At 38.0% G+C, this 19239-nt stretch overlaps 1 protein-coding gene across 1 annotated transcript; it reads left to right on the top strand.

Annotated features, from left to right (window-relative positions):
- Positions 1-1853: 1853 nt before the first annotated feature.
- On the top strand, positions 1854-18887 carry LOC126059089 (steroid transmembrane transporter SLC22A24-like). The gene is made up of 6 exons (XM_049854620.1): positions 1854-2255; positions 3300-3403; positions 8316-8470; positions 8565-8733; positions 16618-16741; positions 18645-18887. Exons 1-6 carry the CDS (start codon positions 1854-1856, stop codon positions 18885-18887), a joined length of 1197 nt encoding a protein of 398 aa, XP_049710577.1.
- The last annotated feature ends 352 nt before the right edge of the window (positions 18888-19239 follow it).

Genomic DNA, 19239 nt, shown 5'->3' with positions numbered 1-19239 from the left:
TATATACTATTTCACCATTAAGTGTGCTTTTACTGTAGGGTTTTTAACAAAGCCTTTTCTTAGTCTAAGTTCTCTTCTGTTTCTAACTTGCTAAGAGTTTAAATCAGAAACATGTTGAATTTTGTCAAATTTATATATAAGTATTATATATATATATAAAATCATAGGATTTTATTTTTAGTTCATTGATAACCAAAAACCAAACTGACTCATGGTGATTCTGACTCATGGTGATCCCATGTGTGTCAGAGGCGAACTGTGCTTCACAGGGTTTTCAGTGGCTGATGTTTTGCAAGTAGATAGCTAGGGCTTTCTTTTGCGTTGTCTCTGTGTGGACTTTAAACTCCAGTCTTAGTTAGCAGCTGAACTCGTTAATCATTTGCACCACCCAGGGAGTCCAATATATTGATAGGGGAGATTATAATGATTTATTGTCATATTTTGAAGCAACCTTGCATTCCTGGGTTAGTGCCTATTTGGTCGTCATTACATACTGCTGGTTGTAATTTGTTAAATTTTATTTAAGAATCTTTGCATTTATTTCAAGAGGTATATCGGTATATCATTTTCTTTTCTTATAATGTCATTGACTGATTTGAGTGCCATGGAAATGCTAGTCTCAGAAATGATTTTCAAAGTACTGCTTCCTCCTCTGTTTCCCAAGAGAGTTTGTGCTGGGTGAGTATTAGTTTTGTTCTCTTAAATATTTTGTATAATTCATCAGTAAAGGCATTTGGCCTGGAGCTGTTTTGTGTTGTTTTGTATTAATTATAGGATGGTTTTAACTGCTAATTCAGGCTATTCAAGCTATATATTTCCTCTTGAGTGACCTTTGATGGCTTGACTCTTTTAAAGAATGTGTCCATTTCATTCAAATTATCAAATTTATGGGGAAAACATTTTTTGCTTTCTTTTCTGACAGTTAATTTAGCTGTTTATAGAATTCTGAGTTGAAATGTTTTGTTGTCATTGTCATTTAATTCAGAACATTAACGATTGTGTTGATTTGAATTCACTTAATGGAGCTACAAAAGAAAGGACTGGCTATCTGCTTCTGTAAAGATTACAGATCACCAGGTCTTTCTTTCATGGAGCCACTGGGTGAGTTTGAACTGCTAACCTTTCAGTTAGCAGGTGAGCTCTTAACCATTTGCATCATCAGCGATCTTTATTGTATGTAGGTATGGGCACTAACAATGGTATTCTTGGAAACACTTCTGAATTTGATACCCAAAAATAAAAACTGATGTGTAGCATTTGCCATTGTCTGTAGTGTAAATAATCCCACCACAGCCACAAAATATGTCTAACCGTGGACTTGGAAGAGATGCTCACAATTGCTTCTTGTGAGCTGGTAGAAGTCGGCTCCTGGCATCTCAGTACTATATGCACTGCTTCTTCTTACCCTTGCCCCACAAATGTTTCTAAATATAGGTTATTATTTTCTGATCTCATCATCCTAAAATAAATGCGTGATTTTCTTGCTTTTTAAAAACTCCCTGACATTTCCTTTTCTCTCACATCTGCTTTGGTAATCTTTTCCTTTCTTCAATACTTCTACATCTACAGTGACATCTATATTTAAATTTCTACAATCTAATTAATATTTTTTGAATAACTGTGGATCTGATGCAACCTTATTGAAACAGAAAGTCAATTCTTGTCTTTTTCTCATGAAAATTAAAAGTGAATGTCTATTTGGTTACTGTATAGAACAAAATGTTTCCAGTTTTTCTTTTAGAACTACAAGTTAAAAAATTCTTTGAATGGTAAATTAATTTCAAATATTCATCACTGTCATATAATTGTCAGAAAACGGTCATTCCTCACGCTGCTGCTCCCAGCCCTGCACCATGGCCTTCTCAGAACTTCTACAACATGTCGGAAATTTTGGAAGATTCCAAATTATGATCAGCATTTTGAGCATATTATTAAGTTCCTTGATAATCTCTCACAACTTAGTGCAGAACTTTTCTGCGGCTATCCCTGCTCACCGTTGCTACACCCAGCTCCTTGACAACACCACATCTAAAACTAAGATCACTATGAACTTAACAGATAAAGATCTCCTGAAGATCTCCATCCCAATGGGCCCAAACCAGAAACAAGAGCAATGCCATCGATTTCGTCAAACCCAATGGCAACTCTTAAACCCCAATGAATCAGCCCCAAACACCACTGAGCTGGAGACAGAACCATGCCTGGATGGTTGGACCTATGACCGAAGTGTTTTTACCTCTACTGTTGTAACTCAGGTATGACATAATGTGAACAATTGTAACCAGTCATGTTTTATGTACAAGACTCTATATTAAATTTGCTGGAGATGCATTTACGTTTAGGACATATCACCCAGATTGCAAGAAACTTTAATTATGGAGGTAAAGAGAAGAGCAATAGCATTTGCTGAACAACAACTACCCAGGTACTGTGATCAGTGTTTGAGCCATTTTTTGAAAATACTTGCAAGTAATCTATAAGCACCTACCTTACCTTCTCTAAAACCATGGTTCTAACCCTAAAATGAGAATTCAACCAGTTAACTACTCTGATTGATGAAATTATGAAATGAAATACGTTATAAAGACCTCTTAAGGCATATATTAGGATCTCAAAATGGTAAATTTTAGTAATTTCTGTATCAGCCCTTTGTATTACCACATATTTCTTATTTTATGAATAAGGAAATGGGCCTCAGGGGCAATCTGAAGGTAAGTGATAGACCTGAGATCGTCATGTATTATTTCTAACAAGGTACAGCATACATAACCAGAAAAACTTTTTTCATTTAATTCCATTGTTTTCATTGTTCATTTGTCTCCAAACTCATTCTATTTAATCTTGAAATTTTGCAATGGAATTCAGCAGAATCGCATCCTTCCTTTCTAAAAGATTATACATTGTACGCTCACCATCACTCAGAATTTTTTTTCTATTTTCATTTTAAACAGCCATCAGTTTTCACAATAATTATATTTCTAACAAAAAATAGCCCCATCCCTTCAAGAAAGTTATTATTCCATTAATATATTGCCTTAGCACTTCATACATTTTTCCAGCACCCATCGCCCAAGAAGTATTTGTTCCATAAACGTCTTGCTCTGTAGTTTCTCAGCTCCTTATGAAAGGGAGAGTATATTGGTCATGACTACATCAAAAGTACCTAGTACGGTTTACATTTTTAGTCAAGCAGCTGTCTTAGGGAATTCCCTTTCTGAACTTTTATTGGCTGCTTTTACAGTTTATGTTTCTATTTTTAATGTCTGTAACTTTTAATCAATCCAATTCTCTCTTTTCAGTGGGATTTAGTTTGTGATTCATGGGCACTCAAATCATTGGCACAGAGCATTTTTGCGTTTGGATATGTAGTTGGATCTCCCATAAGTGGTTTCATTGCCGACAGGTATGTTTCATATTTTGATTGATAAATTATTTAAGACATAATAGGTAAATTCTCTATAGAGAAAAAATTGAAGTCAAAGACAGAGGAAGAAGCAGAAGCAGCCTCATTGAAAAGCAACAATGTTCAGGCTGCTGGGGGACTTTGTTATATTCTCTTCTGACTTGTCCTATCTAAGTAGTAAAGAAATTTGGGAGTCCCTGGGTGGCATAAATGGTTAAGCACTCATTTACTAGCCAAAAGTTTTGTCGTTTGAACCCACCTGAGGTGCATTGGAAGACAGGTGATCTGCTTCCAAAAGGTCACAGCTTTACAATCCTACGAATCAGTTCCACTCTATAAATATGGGGATGTCATGAGTTAGAATTGACTTAATGAAGTACATCATTTATCTGTCATTATTGGCTGCTCCCAGAGTTACTAGATTTCTACAACTTCTAACCTGTCCTTTGCACTGGCCAAACATATTCCTGCAGCCAGAGAAAATCCTTATACTGTGAACTATTTTGCAGTAAGAAGCCCTTGGCAAGTACAGGAAGGAAGAGTACAAAGGGAATATGGACATAGCACGAACACTGCTTATTACAGTATCCCTAAGTAAAGCAGGCTTAAGGTTAGCCTTCAGTGTTAACTAATAATTCAAGAAGTTAAATTTAGAGAGTAGTAGTTCCGTTGATAATTACTGATGATTGGAATGCTAAAGTTGGGAACAAAGAAGATAGATCAGTAGTTGGAAAATATGGTCTTGGTGATAGAAACAATGCTGGAGATCACATGATAGAATTCTGCAAGACCGAAAACTTATTCATTGAAAATACCTTTTTTCAACAACATAAGCAGTGACTATTCACCTGGACCTCACTGAATGGAACACCCAGGAATCAAATCGACTACATCTTTGGAAAGAGATGGAGAAGCTCAATATCATCAATCAGGACAAGACCAGGGGACAACTATGGAACAGGCCATCAAATGCTCATACGTAAGTTCAAGTTGAAGCTGAAGAAAATTGAAGCAAGTCCATGAGAGCCAAAGTATGACATTGAGTATATCCCACCTGAATTTAAAGACTATCTCAAGAATAGATTTGATGCATTAAGCATTAATGACTGAAGACCAGATGACTTGTGTGATGGCATCATAAATGAAGAAAGCAAAAGGTCATTAAAAAGACAAGAAAGAAAGAAAAGACCAAAATAGGCGTCAGAAGAGACTCTGACACTTGCTTTTGAATGTAGAGTAGCTAAAGTGGATGGAAGACATGATGAAGTAAAATTGCTGAACAGATTCCAAAGAATGGCTCAAGAAGACAAAATGAAGTATTATAATGAAATGTGCAAAGACCTGGAGTTAGAAAACCAAAAGGGAAGAACAAGTTTGGAATTCCTCATAAAGTGAAGAAAATATTGAAGCCTTGATTTGCAATACTGAAGGATTCTATGGGCAAAATATTGAATGACACAGGAAGCATCAAAAGAAGATGGAAGGAACACACAGAGTGATTGTACCAAAAAGATCTGGTTGATGTTCAACCATTTCGGGAGGTAGCATATGATCAAGAACAAGCGGTACTGAAGGAAGAAGTCTGAGCTGCACTGAAGGCATTGGTGAAAAACAAGGCTTCAGGAACTGACCAAATACCAACTGAAATGTTTCAACAAATGGATGCAATGTTGGAAGCACTCATTCATCTATGCCAAGAAATTTGGAAGGCCACTACCCAGCCAGCCGACTGGAAGAGATCCATATTTGTGCCCATTCCAAAGAAAGGTGATCCAACAGAATGTGGAAATTATCAAACAATATCATTTATATCACAAGCAAGTAAAATTTTGCTGAAGGTCATTCAAAAGCAGTTGCAGTACTAAATGGACAAGAAACTGCCAGAAATTCAAGCCGGATTCAGAGAAGATGTGGAATAAGGGATATCATTGCTGATGCCAGATGAGTCATGGCCAAAAGCAGAGAGTACCAGAAAGATGTTTACCTTACTATACAAAGGCATTTGACTGTGTAAATGATAACAAATTAAGAATAACACTTTGAAGAATGACAATTCCAGAACACGTAATTGTGCTCATGCAGAACCAGTACAGAGACCAAGCGGCAGTCGTTCAAACAGAACAAGGGTATACTGCATGGTTTAAAATCAGGAAAGATGTGCTTCAGGTTTGTATCATCTCATTATACTTATTCAATCTGTATGCTGAGCAAAAGACCTGAGAAGCTGGACTATATAAAGAAAAAAGTGGCATCAGGATTGGAGGAAGACTCATTATCAACCAGCGATATACAGATAACCTTGCTTGCTGAAAATGAAGAGGACTTAAGCATTTAATGATGAAGATCAAAGCCTACAGCCTTCAGTATTGATTACACCTCAACATAAACAAAAAAAAAAAAAAAACCTTACAACTGGAGCAATAAGCAACATCATGAGAAATAAAGATTGAAGTTGTCAAGGATTTCATTTTACTTGGATCCACAATCAACACCCATGGAAGCATCAGTCAAGAAATCAAATGACATATTGCACTGGGCAAACCTGCTGCAAAAGATCCCTTTAAAGTGTTAAGAAGTACAGATGTCACATTGAGGAGTAAGGTGTGCCTGACCCAAGACGTGGTATTTTCAGTTTCCTAATTTGCATGTGAAATCCGGACAATGAATAAAGAAGATTGAAGAAGAATTGATGCCTTTCAATTACAGTGTTGGCGAATAATATCGAATATACAATGGACTTCCAGAAGAACAAATGAATCTGTCTTGAAAGAAGTACGGCCAGAATGCTCCTCAGGAGCAAGGAACAGGAGACTTTGTCTTATGTGATTTGGACATGTTATCAGGAGGACATGTCCTGGAGAAAGACATCATGCTTGGTAAAGTAGAGGATCAGCAAAAAAAGAGGAAGACTCTCAAAGAGATGAATAGACACAGTCGCTGCGAAAAATGGGCTCAAACATAGTGACAATTGTGAAGATGCCCAGGACCAGTTGGTGTTTCATTCTGTTGTACATAGGGTCACTATGAATTGGAACCAATTAGACTGCACCCAACAACAACAACAATTTTATAATTCCAGGAGAACTATAAATATCCATGGATGCTTAGAGACATCTAGACTGAAATTGTGTCCCTGGATGGCATATGCAGTTTAGCGTTTGAATACTAATCAAAAGGTTGGTGGATCAAGCCCACCCAGAGGCACCAGGAAGAAAGCCCAGGCATTCTGTTTCCCAAAGGTCACAACCTTGAAAGCCATATGGAACACAGTTCTACTCTGCACACATGGGCTTGCCATGAGTCAGATTCGGCTCAGTAGAAAGTGGTTTGGTTTGGTTTGATTTAGACTGAAATTAAAATGGAGAACACATGAACTGACTAATGTAGGTGAAGCAAAATGACTGTCTTAGTCATCTGGTACCGCTATAACAGAAATACCACAAGTGGAAGGCTTTAACAAAAAGAAATTTATTCTCTCACAGTCTAGTAGGTTACAAGTCCAAATTCAGGGTGTCGACTCCAGGGGAAGGCTTTCTCACTTTGTCAGCTCTGGAGGAAGGTCCTTGTCCTCAATCTTCCCCTGGTCAAGGAGCTTCTCAGGCACAGGGATCCCGGATCCTAAGGACATGCTCTGCTCCTGGTGCTGCTTTCTTGGTGGTATGACTTCCCAAACTCTCTGCTTGCTTCCTTTACCTTTTATCTCTCAAGAGATACCCCAGGGAAACTTCCTTTACCTTGGTCAGGGAGATGGCCTGAGTAAGGGTGTTGTTACAATCCCACCCTAATCCTCTCAACATAAATTTACAATCACAAAAGGGATGACAACCACACAATACTGGGAATCATGGCCTAACCAAGCTGACACATATTTTGGGGGAGACACAATTCAATCCATGACAATGCCATAAAAATAAAACATTGTTTTCAGGAGTTTTAATTTCACATTAAGGAATTTGGATAATGTCCTAGAGACAGCAGAGTTCAACTGTGATATTGACATCATCTTTCAACAGTAAGAGGAAGAACTGGAGAAATGCGCAAAAAAACGGGGCAAATAGAAAACTTGTAACAGAATTGTAGATAAGAGGAGAAGACAGTAAAATGTCACAAATGTCTAGTATAAGATTGTATTAAAGGAAGGAAGAATTAAGGGAAATAAAAAACAATCTGAAGAAATAGAAGAAGGAAGACTTGACTCTGGAATATAGTTAAAAAAAAAAAAAGAGGTTTTAGTTGCCAGTGGGCAAATATAGTAAACCTGTTGTGGGCGAGTCAATTCTAACTCATAGAGACCCCACAGGGCAGGGTAGAACTGCCTCCATAGGGCTTCCAAGGCCTGAAATTGCCATATCTTTCTCCTGTGGAGCTGCTTGTGGGCTCGAATCACCAACCTTTCCATTAGCAGCCAAGCATTTAACCGCTGTGCCACCAGGGCTCCTAGATATAGTAAACTAAATCAAGAACCAAACCCACTGCCATCAATTTGATTCCAACTTATAGTGACCCTATAAGAAGGAATAGAACTGTTCCATAGGGTAGATACAGTAAAGCCAGCAACAAAAATGAGGAACTTCTTAAGACTAAAGATTTGGTTTTAAAACAGCTCATTTTAATAAATATCATTAAATGCTCATTAAGTGTCTGACAGCTAGATATGAGATCATAAAAAATACCAAAAAAAAAAAAACTCTCATGACCACATGACACTTGCATTCCTTTAAGGAAAAAATAACATTTATTAGTATATTCTCAAATATTATTAAATGCCATGACAGATATACGTATAAAAAGTAAAGGCAGCAGACATCTACCAAGGTAGGAATAGTCAAAAAGATGCACATTTATAAACTGTATGTAAATGATTTGTTTACTTACTTACTTACCTTTATTTATTTTATTGGTTTTCTCCTAGATTAGGCCGAAAGCCTGTTTTGTTAACTTCTTCGTTCCTCGTTGGACTGCTGGGCATCTGTTCAGTCTCTGCCCCGACCTTCTCAGTTTATTGTACGTTAAGATTCTTTACGGCACTGTCGCTGGCTGCAATGAACTTAAGTTCCCTCGCACTTCGTAAGTTTGTTTCAGTTACCTTCATCTAGTTGTGTCAAAGTTTTTAACACATCCTTTATAAGACAGCCTATTGAAACTTGCTTTTCCTTTTAAGTTGTAGAATGGATTCCAACCAGCTCCAGACCCATAGTCATGACAGTCTGGGCTCTCTCCTTTAGCACTGGCCAGGTGTTACTGGGTGGACTGGCTTATGTCTTCCGAGACTGGCACACACTGCAGTTGTCCATCTCTGTGCCCTATTTACTCTTCTTCCTGTTCCTGTGGTATGTAAATCGGCTTTTTTGTTTGTTTGTGCTCCTGATGAATCATGGTAACCAAATGTTTCCATAAATATGAACTGCTGTTGTTCATTTCCTTGCTGAATTTTTTTTTCATTGTGCTTTAAATGAAAGATTACAATTCAAGTCAGTTTCTCATAGAAAAACTTATACACACATTGTTAGATGAGCCTAGTTGCTCTCCCTACAATGTGACAGCACACTTCTTCTCTCCACCCTGTATTTCCCATGTCCATTCATCCAGCTCCTATCCCCTTCTGCCTTTTCATCTCACCTCCAGACAGGAGCTGCCCACATAGTCTCATGTGTTTACTTGAGCTAAGAAGCACACTCCTCACCAGAATCACTTTATGTCTAACCTTTGTCTGAGCAGTTGGCTTCGAGAATGGTTTTAGTTTTGGGCTAACAGAGAGTCCGGGGGCCATAATCTCTGGGGTCCCTCCAGTCTCAGTCAAACCATTAAGTCTGGTCTTGCTGAAATTTGAGGTCTGCATCCCACTTTTCTCCTGCTCCATCAAGGATTCTCTGTTGTGTTCCCTGTCAGGGCAATCATTGGTGGTAGCTGGGCACCATCTAGTTCTTCCAGTCTCAGACTGATGGAATCTCTGGTTTATGTGGGCCTTTCCGTCTCTTGGGCTCATATTATCTTGTGTCTTTGGTGTTCTTCATTCTCCTTTGCTCCAAGTGGATTGAGACCAATTGATACATCTTAGATGGCCACTTGCTAGCTTTTAAGACCGCAGACGCCACTTACCAAAGAGGGATGCAGAACGTTTTCTTTATACACTTTGTTATACCAATTGACCTAGATTTCCCCTGAAACCCTGGTCCCCAGACTGCTGCCCCTGCTACTCTGTCCCTCGAAGTATTTGGTTGTATTCAGGAAACTTCTTAGCTTTTGTATTAGCCCAGTTGTGCTGACTTCCCCTGTATTGTGTGTTGTCCTTCCCTTCATCTAAAATAATTTTTTCTCTAGTATCTAATTAGTGAATATGCCTCTCCCTCCCTCACTACCTTCATAACCATCAAAGAATATTTTCTTCTGTGTTTAAATCTTTTTTAATTTGTATTGTGCTTTAAGTGAAAGTTTACAAATCAAGTAAATCTTTCATACAAAAAATTTTATACACATTGCTATATACCCCTAGTTGCTCTGCCTCTAATGAGACAGCACACTCCTCCCCACTCTGTATTCCCATGTCCATTCAGCCAGCTTCTGTACCACCCCCCACCCCCGCCTTCTTATCTCCCTTCCAGACAGGAGCTGCCCACATAGTCTCATATGTCTACTTGAGCCAAGAAGCACACTCCTCACCAGTAGTATTTTCTATCTAATAGTCCAGCCCAATCCCTGTCTGAAGAGCTGGCTTTGAGAATGGTTCTAGTCTTGGGCTAACAGAATGTCTGGGGACCATGACCTCTGGGGTCCTTCTAGTCTCAATCAGAACATTAAGTCTTGTCTTTTTTCGAGAATTTAAGGTCTGCATCCCACTGCTTTCCGGCTCCATCACGGATTCTCTGTTGTGGTCCCTGTCAGGGCAGTCATCATAAACCTTTTCTTGAGTTCTTATAGTAGTGGTCACATGCAATGTTTGTCCTTTTGCAACTGACTAATTTTACTCAGCATAATGCCTTCCAAATTCCGCCATGTCATGAGATGTTTCACGGATTCATTATTGTTCTTTATCATTTGGTAGTATTCCATTGTGTGAATATACCACAATTTGTTTATCCATTCATCTGTTGGTGGGCACCTTGGTTGTTTCCAGCTTTTTGCTACTGTAAACAATGCTGCCCCTCACTTGCCTGTCAGTTTGCTATACTGTGGGGGCTTGCGTTTTGCTGTCATGCTGGAAGCTATGCCACCGGTATTCAGATACCAACAGGGTCACCCATGCAAGACAGGTTTCAGCTGAGCTTCCAGACTAAGACGGACTAGGAAGAAGGACCTGGCTGTCTACTTCTGAAAAGGGTTAGCCAGTGAAAACCTTATGAATAGCAGCGGAACATTGTCTGACATAGTGCTGGGAGATGAGCCCCCCAGGTTGGAAGGCACTCAAAAGATGACTGGGGAAGAGCTGCCTCCTCAAAGTAGAGTTGATCTTAATGACGTCGTTGCAGTAAAGCTTTCGGGACCTTCATTTGCTGATGTGGTGTGACAGCTGCAAACATCCATTAATTATCAGAACCTGGAATGTACAAAGTATGAATCTAGGAAAACTGGAAATCATCAAAAATGAAATGGAATGCATAAACATCGATATCCTAGGCATTAGTGAGCTGAAATGGACTGGTATTGGCCATTTTGAATCAGACAATCATATAGTCTACTATACTGGGAATGACAACTTGAAGAGGAATGGTGTTGCTTTCATAGTCAAAAAGAACGTTTCAAGATCTATCCTGAAGTACAATGCTGTCAGTGATAGGATAATAGCCATATGCCTACGAAGAAGACCAGTTAATACACTATTATTCAAATTTATGCACCAACTACTAGGGCCAAAGATGAAGAAATAGAAGATTTTTATCAGTGGCTGCAGTCTGAAATTGATTGAACGTGCAATCAAGATGCATGGATAATTACTGGCAATTGGAATTCAAAAGTTGGAAACAAAGAAGAAGGATCAGTAGTTGGAAAGCATGGCGTTGGTGATACAAACAATGCCAGAGATCGAATGATAGAATTTTGCAAGACCAACGACTTCTTCATTGCAAATACCTTCTTTCACCAACGTAAACAGTGACTATACACATGGACCTCACCAGATGGAACATACAGAAATCAATTGACTACATCTGCGGAAAAAGATGATGGAAAAGCTGAAAATAATCAGTCAGAACAAGGCCAGGGGCTGACTGTGGAACAGACCATCAATTGCTCATATGCAAGTTCAACCTGAAACTGAAGAAAACCAGAGCAAGTCCATGAGAGCCAAAATATGACCTTGAGTATATCCACCTGAATTTAGAGACCATCTCAAGAATAGATTTGACGCATTGAACACTAGTGACCAAAGACCAGACGAGTTGTAGAATGACATCAAGGGCATCATCCATGAAGAAAGCAAGAGGTCATTGAAAAGACAGGAAAGAAAGCAAAGACCAGTTTCAGAGGAGACTCTGAAACTTACTTTCGAACATTGAGCAGCTAAAGCAAAAGGAAGAATTGGTGAAGTAAAAGAACTGAACAGAAGATTTCAAAGAGTGGCTTGAGAAGACAAAGTAAAGTATTATAATGATATGTGCAAAGAACTGGAGATGGAAAACCAAAGGGAAGAACACGCTCGGCACTTCTCAAGCTGAAAGAACTGAAGAAGAAATTCAAGCCCAGAGTTGCGATACTGAAGGATTCTATGGGGAAAACATTAAACGACGCAGGAAGCATCAAAAGAAGATGGAAGGAATACACAGAGTCATTATGCCAAAAAGAATTAGTCAATGTTCAACCATTTCAAGAAGTGGCATATGATCAGGAACTGATGATACTGAAGGAAGAAGTCCAAGCTACTCTGAAGGCATTGGTGCAAAACGAGACTCTAGGAATTGATGGAATACCAATTGAGATGTTTCAACAAACAGATGCAGCACTGGAGGTGCTTACTCGTCTATGCCAAGAAATATGGAAGACAGCTTCCTGGCCAACTGACTGGAAGAGATCCATATTTATGCCTAGTCCCAAGAAAGGTGATCTAATCAAATGTGGAAATTATAGAACAATATCATTAATATCACACGCAAGCAAAATTCTGCTGAAGATCATTCAAAAATGGCTGCAGCAGTATATCAACAGGGAACTGCCAGAAATTCAGGCCAGTTTCAGAAGAGGACGTGGAACCAGCGATATCATTGCTGATGTCAGATGGATCCTGGCTGAAAGCAGAAAATAGCAGAAGGATGTTTACCTGTGATTTATTGACTATGCAAAGGCATTCGACTGTGTGAAACATAAAAATCATAGATAACGCTGGGAAGACTGGGAATTCCAGAACACTTAACTGTGCTCATGAGGAACCTTTACGTAGATCAAGAGGCAGTTGTCCTGACAGAACAAGGGGATACTGATAGGCTTAAAGTAAGGAAAGGTGTGCATCAGGGTTGTATTCTATCACCATACCTATTCAATCTGTATGCTGAGCAAATAATCCGAGAAGCTGGACTATATGAAGAAGAACGGGGTATCAGGATTGGAAGAAGACTCATTAACAACCTGCATTATGCAGATGACACAACCTTGCTTGCTGAAAGCGAAGAGGACTTCAGGCACTTACTAATGAAGATCAAAGACCACAGCCTTCAGTATGGATTGCACCTCAACATAAAGAAAACAAAAATCTTCACAACTGGACCAATGAGCAACATCATGATAAATGGAGAAAAGATTGAAGTTGTCAAGGATTTCATTTTACTTGGATCCACAATCAACAACCCTGGAAGCAGCAGTCAAGAAATCAAAAGACGCATTGCATTGGGTAAATCTGCCGCAAAGGACCTCTTCAAAGTGTTGAAGAGTAAAGATATCACCTTGAAGGCTAAGGTGCACTTGACCCAAGCCATGGTATTTCCAATCGCATCACATGCTCGTGAAAGCTGAGCAATGAATAAGGAAAATGGAAGAAGAATTGATGCCTTTGGATCGTGGTGTTGGCGAAGAATATTGAATATACCATGGACTGCCAAAAGAATGAACAAATCTGTCTTGGAAGAAGTGTGGCCAGAATGCTCCTAAGAGGCAAGGTTGGTGAGTCTGCATCTTACATACTTTGGACATGTCGTCAGGAGGGATCAGTCCCTGGAGAAGGGCATCATGTTTGGCAGAGTACAGGGTCACTGGAAAAGAGGAAGACCCTCAACGAGGTGGATTGACACAGTGACTGCAACAATGTGCTCATGCATAACAACGATAGTAAGGATGGCTTGGGACCGGGCAGTGTTTTATTCTGTTGTGCATGGGGTTGCTATGAGTTGGAACCGACTCCACGGCATCTAACAACAACAACAACAACAACAAACAATTCTGCAATGAACGTGGGTGTGCACATGTCTATTCCTGTGAAGGTGCTTATTTCTCTAGGATATATTCCAAGGAGTGGGATTGCTGGATGGTATACTTCTGTTTCTAGCTTTTTAAGGAAGCACCAAATCAATTTCCAAAGTGGATGTACCATTTTACATTTCCACCAGCAGTGTATAAGTGTTCCAGTCTCTCCACAACCCCTCCAACATTCATTATTTTGTGTTTTTTGAATTAACGCCAGCCTTGCTGGGGTGAGATGGTATCTCATTGTAGTTTTGACTTGCATTTCTCTAATGGCTAATGATCATGAGCATTTCTTCATTTATCTATTATTAGCCACCTGAATGTCTTCTTTGGTGAAGCACCTGTTCATATTCTTTGCCCATTTTTTAATTGGGTTATTTGTCTTTTTGTTGTTGAGGTTTTGCAGTATCTTGTAGATTGTAGAGATGAGACACTGATTGGATTTTCCATAGCCAAAGATTTTTTTCCCGGTCTGTAGCATTTTTTTTTTTTTTACTCTTTCGGCAGTGTCTTTGGATGAGCACAAGTCTGATTTTTAGGAGCTGCCAGTTATCTAGTTACTCTTCTGGCGTTTGTGCATTGTTAGTAATGTTTTCTGTACTGTTTATGCCATGTATTAGGGCTCTTAGCATTTTCTGTATTTTTTCTTCCATGACCTTTATCATTTTAGGTTTTATATTTAGGTCTTTGACCCATTTTGAGTTAGTTTTTGTGCATGGTGTAGGTATGGGTCTTGTTTCATTTTTTTGCAGATGGATATCCAGTCATGCCAGCACTAGTTGTTAAAAAGACAGTCTTTTCCCCATTTAATAGACTTTGGGCCTTTGTCAAATATCAGCTGCTCTTAGGGAGATAAATTTATGTCTGGATTCTCAGTTCTGTTCCATTGGTCTATGTATCTGTCGTTGTACCAGTGTTCTGGCTACCATAGCAGCTTACTAGATTCTAAAATCAGGTAGTGTGAGGCCTCCCACTTTGTCCTTCTTTTTCAGTACTGCTTTACTTATGTGGGGCCTCTTCCCTTTTCATATGAAGATGGTGATTTGTTTCTCCATCTCATTAAAAAATGCCATTGGAATTTGGATCAGGATTGCATTGTATTTGTATATAGCTTTGGATAGAATAGACATTTGCCCCAACGTCGAGTCTTCCTATCCATGCACGAGGTGGATTTTTCCACTTATGTAGGTCTCTTGATTTCTTGCAGTAGTGTCTTGTAATTTTCTTTGTATAGGTCTTTTACATCTCTGGTTAGATTTAGTCCTAAGTATTTTATTTCTTGGGGGCTATTGTAAATGGATTTGGTGATTTTTTCTTCGATGCTCTCCTTGTTGTTGTAGAGGAATCAAACTGATTTTTGTCATTACCAAAATTTTTAAAAGGTTGTTGTAAAGGCAAATAAAGGACTCAGTGACAAATTCTTAAAACTTCAAGAAATTAACTGAATAAAAATTGAATTCATAACTTTAATTAATTTAGAAGCATTAAGATCTCACCCATATTGCTGGTGGGACTATAAAATGGTACAGCAATTGTAGAAAACAGCTTAACAGTTTCTTATAAAAACTAAACATGCATTTACCATATGGTCCAGAAGCAGCAATCTTGGACATTTATCTGAGAGAACTGAAAACTTACATTCACACAAGAAATTTTTCACAAATGTTTATAGTCATTTTATTTGTTATCATCAACAACTTGAATATAGCCACATGTCCTTCAGTGAGTGAGTGGTTAACGAAATTCTGGTACATCCTCACAATTGAATGCTATTAAGCAATAAAAAGAAATGAAGCATTGATACACACAATAATTTTGATGGTTCTCAGGGGAATTATGCTGAGTGAAAAAAGCCAGTCTCAAAAGATTACATACAGCATGACTTCAGTTGTATAGATTAGTGGCTGCTATGGGTTTTTGAGGAAGGAGGGACATGTTTGTGTGGTGAAAAACAGTAACACAACGGACCCTTGTGATGGGACTGCTCTGTGTCCTGAGTGTTGTGGTAGTCACCAATGATAAAACTGTGTAGAACTAAACATGTACACCTGTGTACACACACACACACACACACAAAAATGAGTTCATGCAAAACCATGAAGTCTGAATGATACCAGTGGATTGCATCAATGCCAGACTCCTGGTTGTGCTATTTTACTATAGTTAACGAGAAATGTTACCATTAGGAAATTTGTTAAGTATGTATGATATTTATCTGCCTTCATTTTCACAACTTCATGTAAATCTACAATTACCTCAAACAAAAATGTTTAAAGACAGCAGTAAGTGCTGGTTTCCCTACATTTGTATACACACACACACACAAACACACATACACACACACAAACACACACACACACCCCTATTACTGCCAGAGGGCTAATTAAAAGCAGGTAAGATTATCACAGAAAAGAAATGTAGCTGTGAATGAGAAATGATGTTAGTTCAGATAAACTGGATCTTTCTTAGAAAAAAAAATATATATTTTATGGAGGACAAGATGTGGAACCTTTAATATATGAAAGATATTTGTTGTCTGAAATGTAAAAGGAATAGAGGAAATAGTTTATTTTCATAAAGGACTTTTTTTTTTCCTCTCGGAAAAGCAGAAATGTTGGTTGAGGATCGAATGCATAGAAAATAAAATATTAATACATTATTAAGTTTTGAAGGGGAAAATGACGCTGAATTCATTCCACAATCGCCACTCTCAGATCCCTAGAGGAATACACACAACTACTGAGAGGAATTGGAATCTCTTGGAATTCTGATGAATTGTGGCTATGCCTCCCTATCTCATCTTAATACCTCTGCCCGTGTTTGAACAGGAAGTCTTCAGAGTCAGCCCGCTGGCTGATTGTATCTGGACAATTGGATAAAGCATTAAAAACACTCAAGGATATAGCCCACTTTAATGGAAGACAAGATGCTGCAGAGAGTCTGAACTGTGAGGTAAGGAAAAAAAATAGCTATGTCTTGATGTTTCTTCCCCAAAAATATAAAGTCAATAAAAAATAAACCTTACCACCACAAAAGTATATAAAAATCACAATGACCAAAAGCACGAAAACCACAATATAGCCAATGCCATTGAGCTTTTTGGCCATACACTTTCTCCTAGCTGTAAAGCATGAAAACGGTCATACTGGCTGATACAACCTGGCTGGCAGGGGATTGTATGTGATAAGATAGACTCACAATAGCCAGATTTAAGAAAAATGAAAGTAGGGAAGATATTATTAATCTAGGAAGCTCTCCTTGAAGATAGATGATGAGAATGATCTATTATTGCCCTGATATTCTCTAGTTATATATAAGCAAATCTTTTTCTCTCAAATTGCTTTTTGTTCATGGTTGGGATTTAAGAAGACAAATTAGAAAATCCTGCCTACATTGCTGCCCTGCAAAGGCACTTAGAAATAGCCAAAACACAAAAAAAGAAAAAGACCTGTGGCTCTTTTTCAAGCAAGGAATGATGATGGAATAATTTTAACTCAGAAACTAAAGCCTATATTTCAATTTAATCTGTTGTGTATACATTACAGTTACAGAACAACTTGAATGTGTGAGCCATAGTGTCCACAATCAGTTTCTACTAGCACGTTCACATCACAATCAGGCTTTGTTCCATCATATGTTTGTCAGCTGAAGAAGATGGAGAAAGCCTGGAGAAATGCAGGATTTTCATTCTTCCCCTACCAATGTTACTAGTGTATGGCAATTTATAGATATTGTGGAAAATTAGTAAGTTCTGGAAACATTTAAAAAAAAAAAAAGGAAGTCCTTAATTATAAACCTTGTGCCAAGTAGAACATAGGACGAGATATGATCAAATATGGTCAAAGACTTGCATATCCATGAGAATATTAATAGAGTGCTATGATGAAGGTAAAAAAGGTCCCTGGGTGACGCAAATGGTTTGCTCTTGACTATTAACCTAAAAGTTGGCAGTTGGAAGCCACCCAGTAACACCACAAAGAAAGGCCTGGCAATCTGCTTCTGTAAAGATTACAGCCAAGAAAACCCTATGCAGCAGCTCTACTCTGTAAAACATAGGGTCACCATGAGTCAGAATTACAACGGGTTTGGATTATGAGTGTATCCATGTGAGCAAATAGGAAATCATTCCTTTGAGAGGATCATTGGTAGAAGAATCTTTGTGAGGTGGGCAATAACTTAATTTGTATGTGGGTGTTTAAATTTTTGAGGGTTCTATTCTGCCTGGTAAGGTGAGGACAATATTAATAATTCCAGGAACCACATCGAGGATTTTCACTCAACTCAAATGAGTTGAAAATACCTCTGAAGCTATGAGGTTCAATAAAAATATTGATATTAATAATGAGACACATAAGTAATTTTCCATTTTTTTCATAGCCACATTAAAAACATGTAAAAATACACAGGTGTTAGTAAATTCAGTATTAAATTTTATTTAACCTAATCTGTCTAAAATTGTATCAATTTCATCTATAATCAATATAAAAATATTAAGGAGATATTTTGTGTTCTTTTATCATACTAAGTCTTTGAGACCCAGTGTATATTTTACACTAGAGCATACCTCAGTTCTGATTAGCCACATTTCAAGTACTTCATAGGTACATGTGGTTAGTGGTTGCCATAATGGCAGCAAAGCTCTAAAATGTAAAAAGCAGTACGAGGGTTCAAAAACAATTTGAAATGATGTAGGAGAGATAAAAAATAATAATAATAATTGTAGTTAATGAACTTGGTTCACTTTTTCCTTTTTCTTTCTTTCCCCCATTTTTCTTCCTCTCTGAATGTTTCTTTTCTTTTTTTTTTTCTGAATGTAATACCGTAAGCGTGCTTCTATTTTTTTTTCTCTTTGAAGATTTTACAATCCGCAATGCAGGAAGAACTTACTTTTCTCAAACATGGCTCCAAGACAATGAAGATCGTCACCAATCCCAGCATGCTCAAGATAACCTGTTGCCTTTGTTTTATAAGGTTTGTCATCTATGTTAATTCTCTTACTTTCAGAGATTTTTACCAAGACCATGCCAGCTTCATGGTACATGTTAGTTCAGTGAATTTAGACTTTTATTCTATGATGAAGCAGATGATCAAGAGCTAGTATTTGAGAGGAAATGTATTTTATAGACATTTGGGGAAGTCAAAGCTCAAGAAAAATTAGCAGAAATCAGAGAGTTTCATGGAAGACTTTGGGCAATATTTTAATAGAATGAAGGTAGGTGGTAGCACATTTTAGGCAGGAAAACCAACTGAAACTGCATTAAGAAGCAAGACTTTACTGTAGCTAAGAGTCACAAGACTCCGTTATGCTTTCAACTAAATTACTCAATAACAGTGTGACATTGGATAAGTCTTAAAAACATGAAAATAATACATATCTCAAAAAATTGCTTCCAACTCTCAAGAAATATTTTTTTAGCATCTTTTTGCCCATTACTCTTCTAGGCATTATA

This window comes from Elephas maximus, chromosome 15 (assembly GCF_024166365.1).
Source record: "Elephas maximus indicus isolate mEleMax1 chromosome 15, mEleMax1 primary haplotype, whole genome shotgun sequence".
NCBI classification, from domain to species: domain Eukaryota; kingdom Metazoa; phylum Chordata; class Mammalia; order Proboscidea; family Elephantidae; genus Elephas; species Elephas maximus.
Note: the sequence above shows the minus strand (reverse complement) of the source record. Positions and strands in the feature narration are given on the sequence as shown.

Excerpts from the sequence above, each read along its gene's own strand:
- LOC126059089 (XM_049854620.1), top strand. The coding sequence starts at position 1,854 with ATGGCCTTCTCAGAACTTCTACAACATGTCGGAAATTTTGGAAGATTC. Across the intron at positions 2,256-3,299 it reads CCTCTACTGTTGTAACTCAG|TGGGATTTAGTTTGTGATTC; the intron begins GTATGACATAAT and ends CTCTCTTTTCAG. Across the intron at positions 16,742-18,644 it reads CAGAGAGTCTGAACTGTGAG|ATTTTACAATCCGCAATGCA; the intron begins GTAAGGAAAAAA and ends TTCTCTTTGAAG.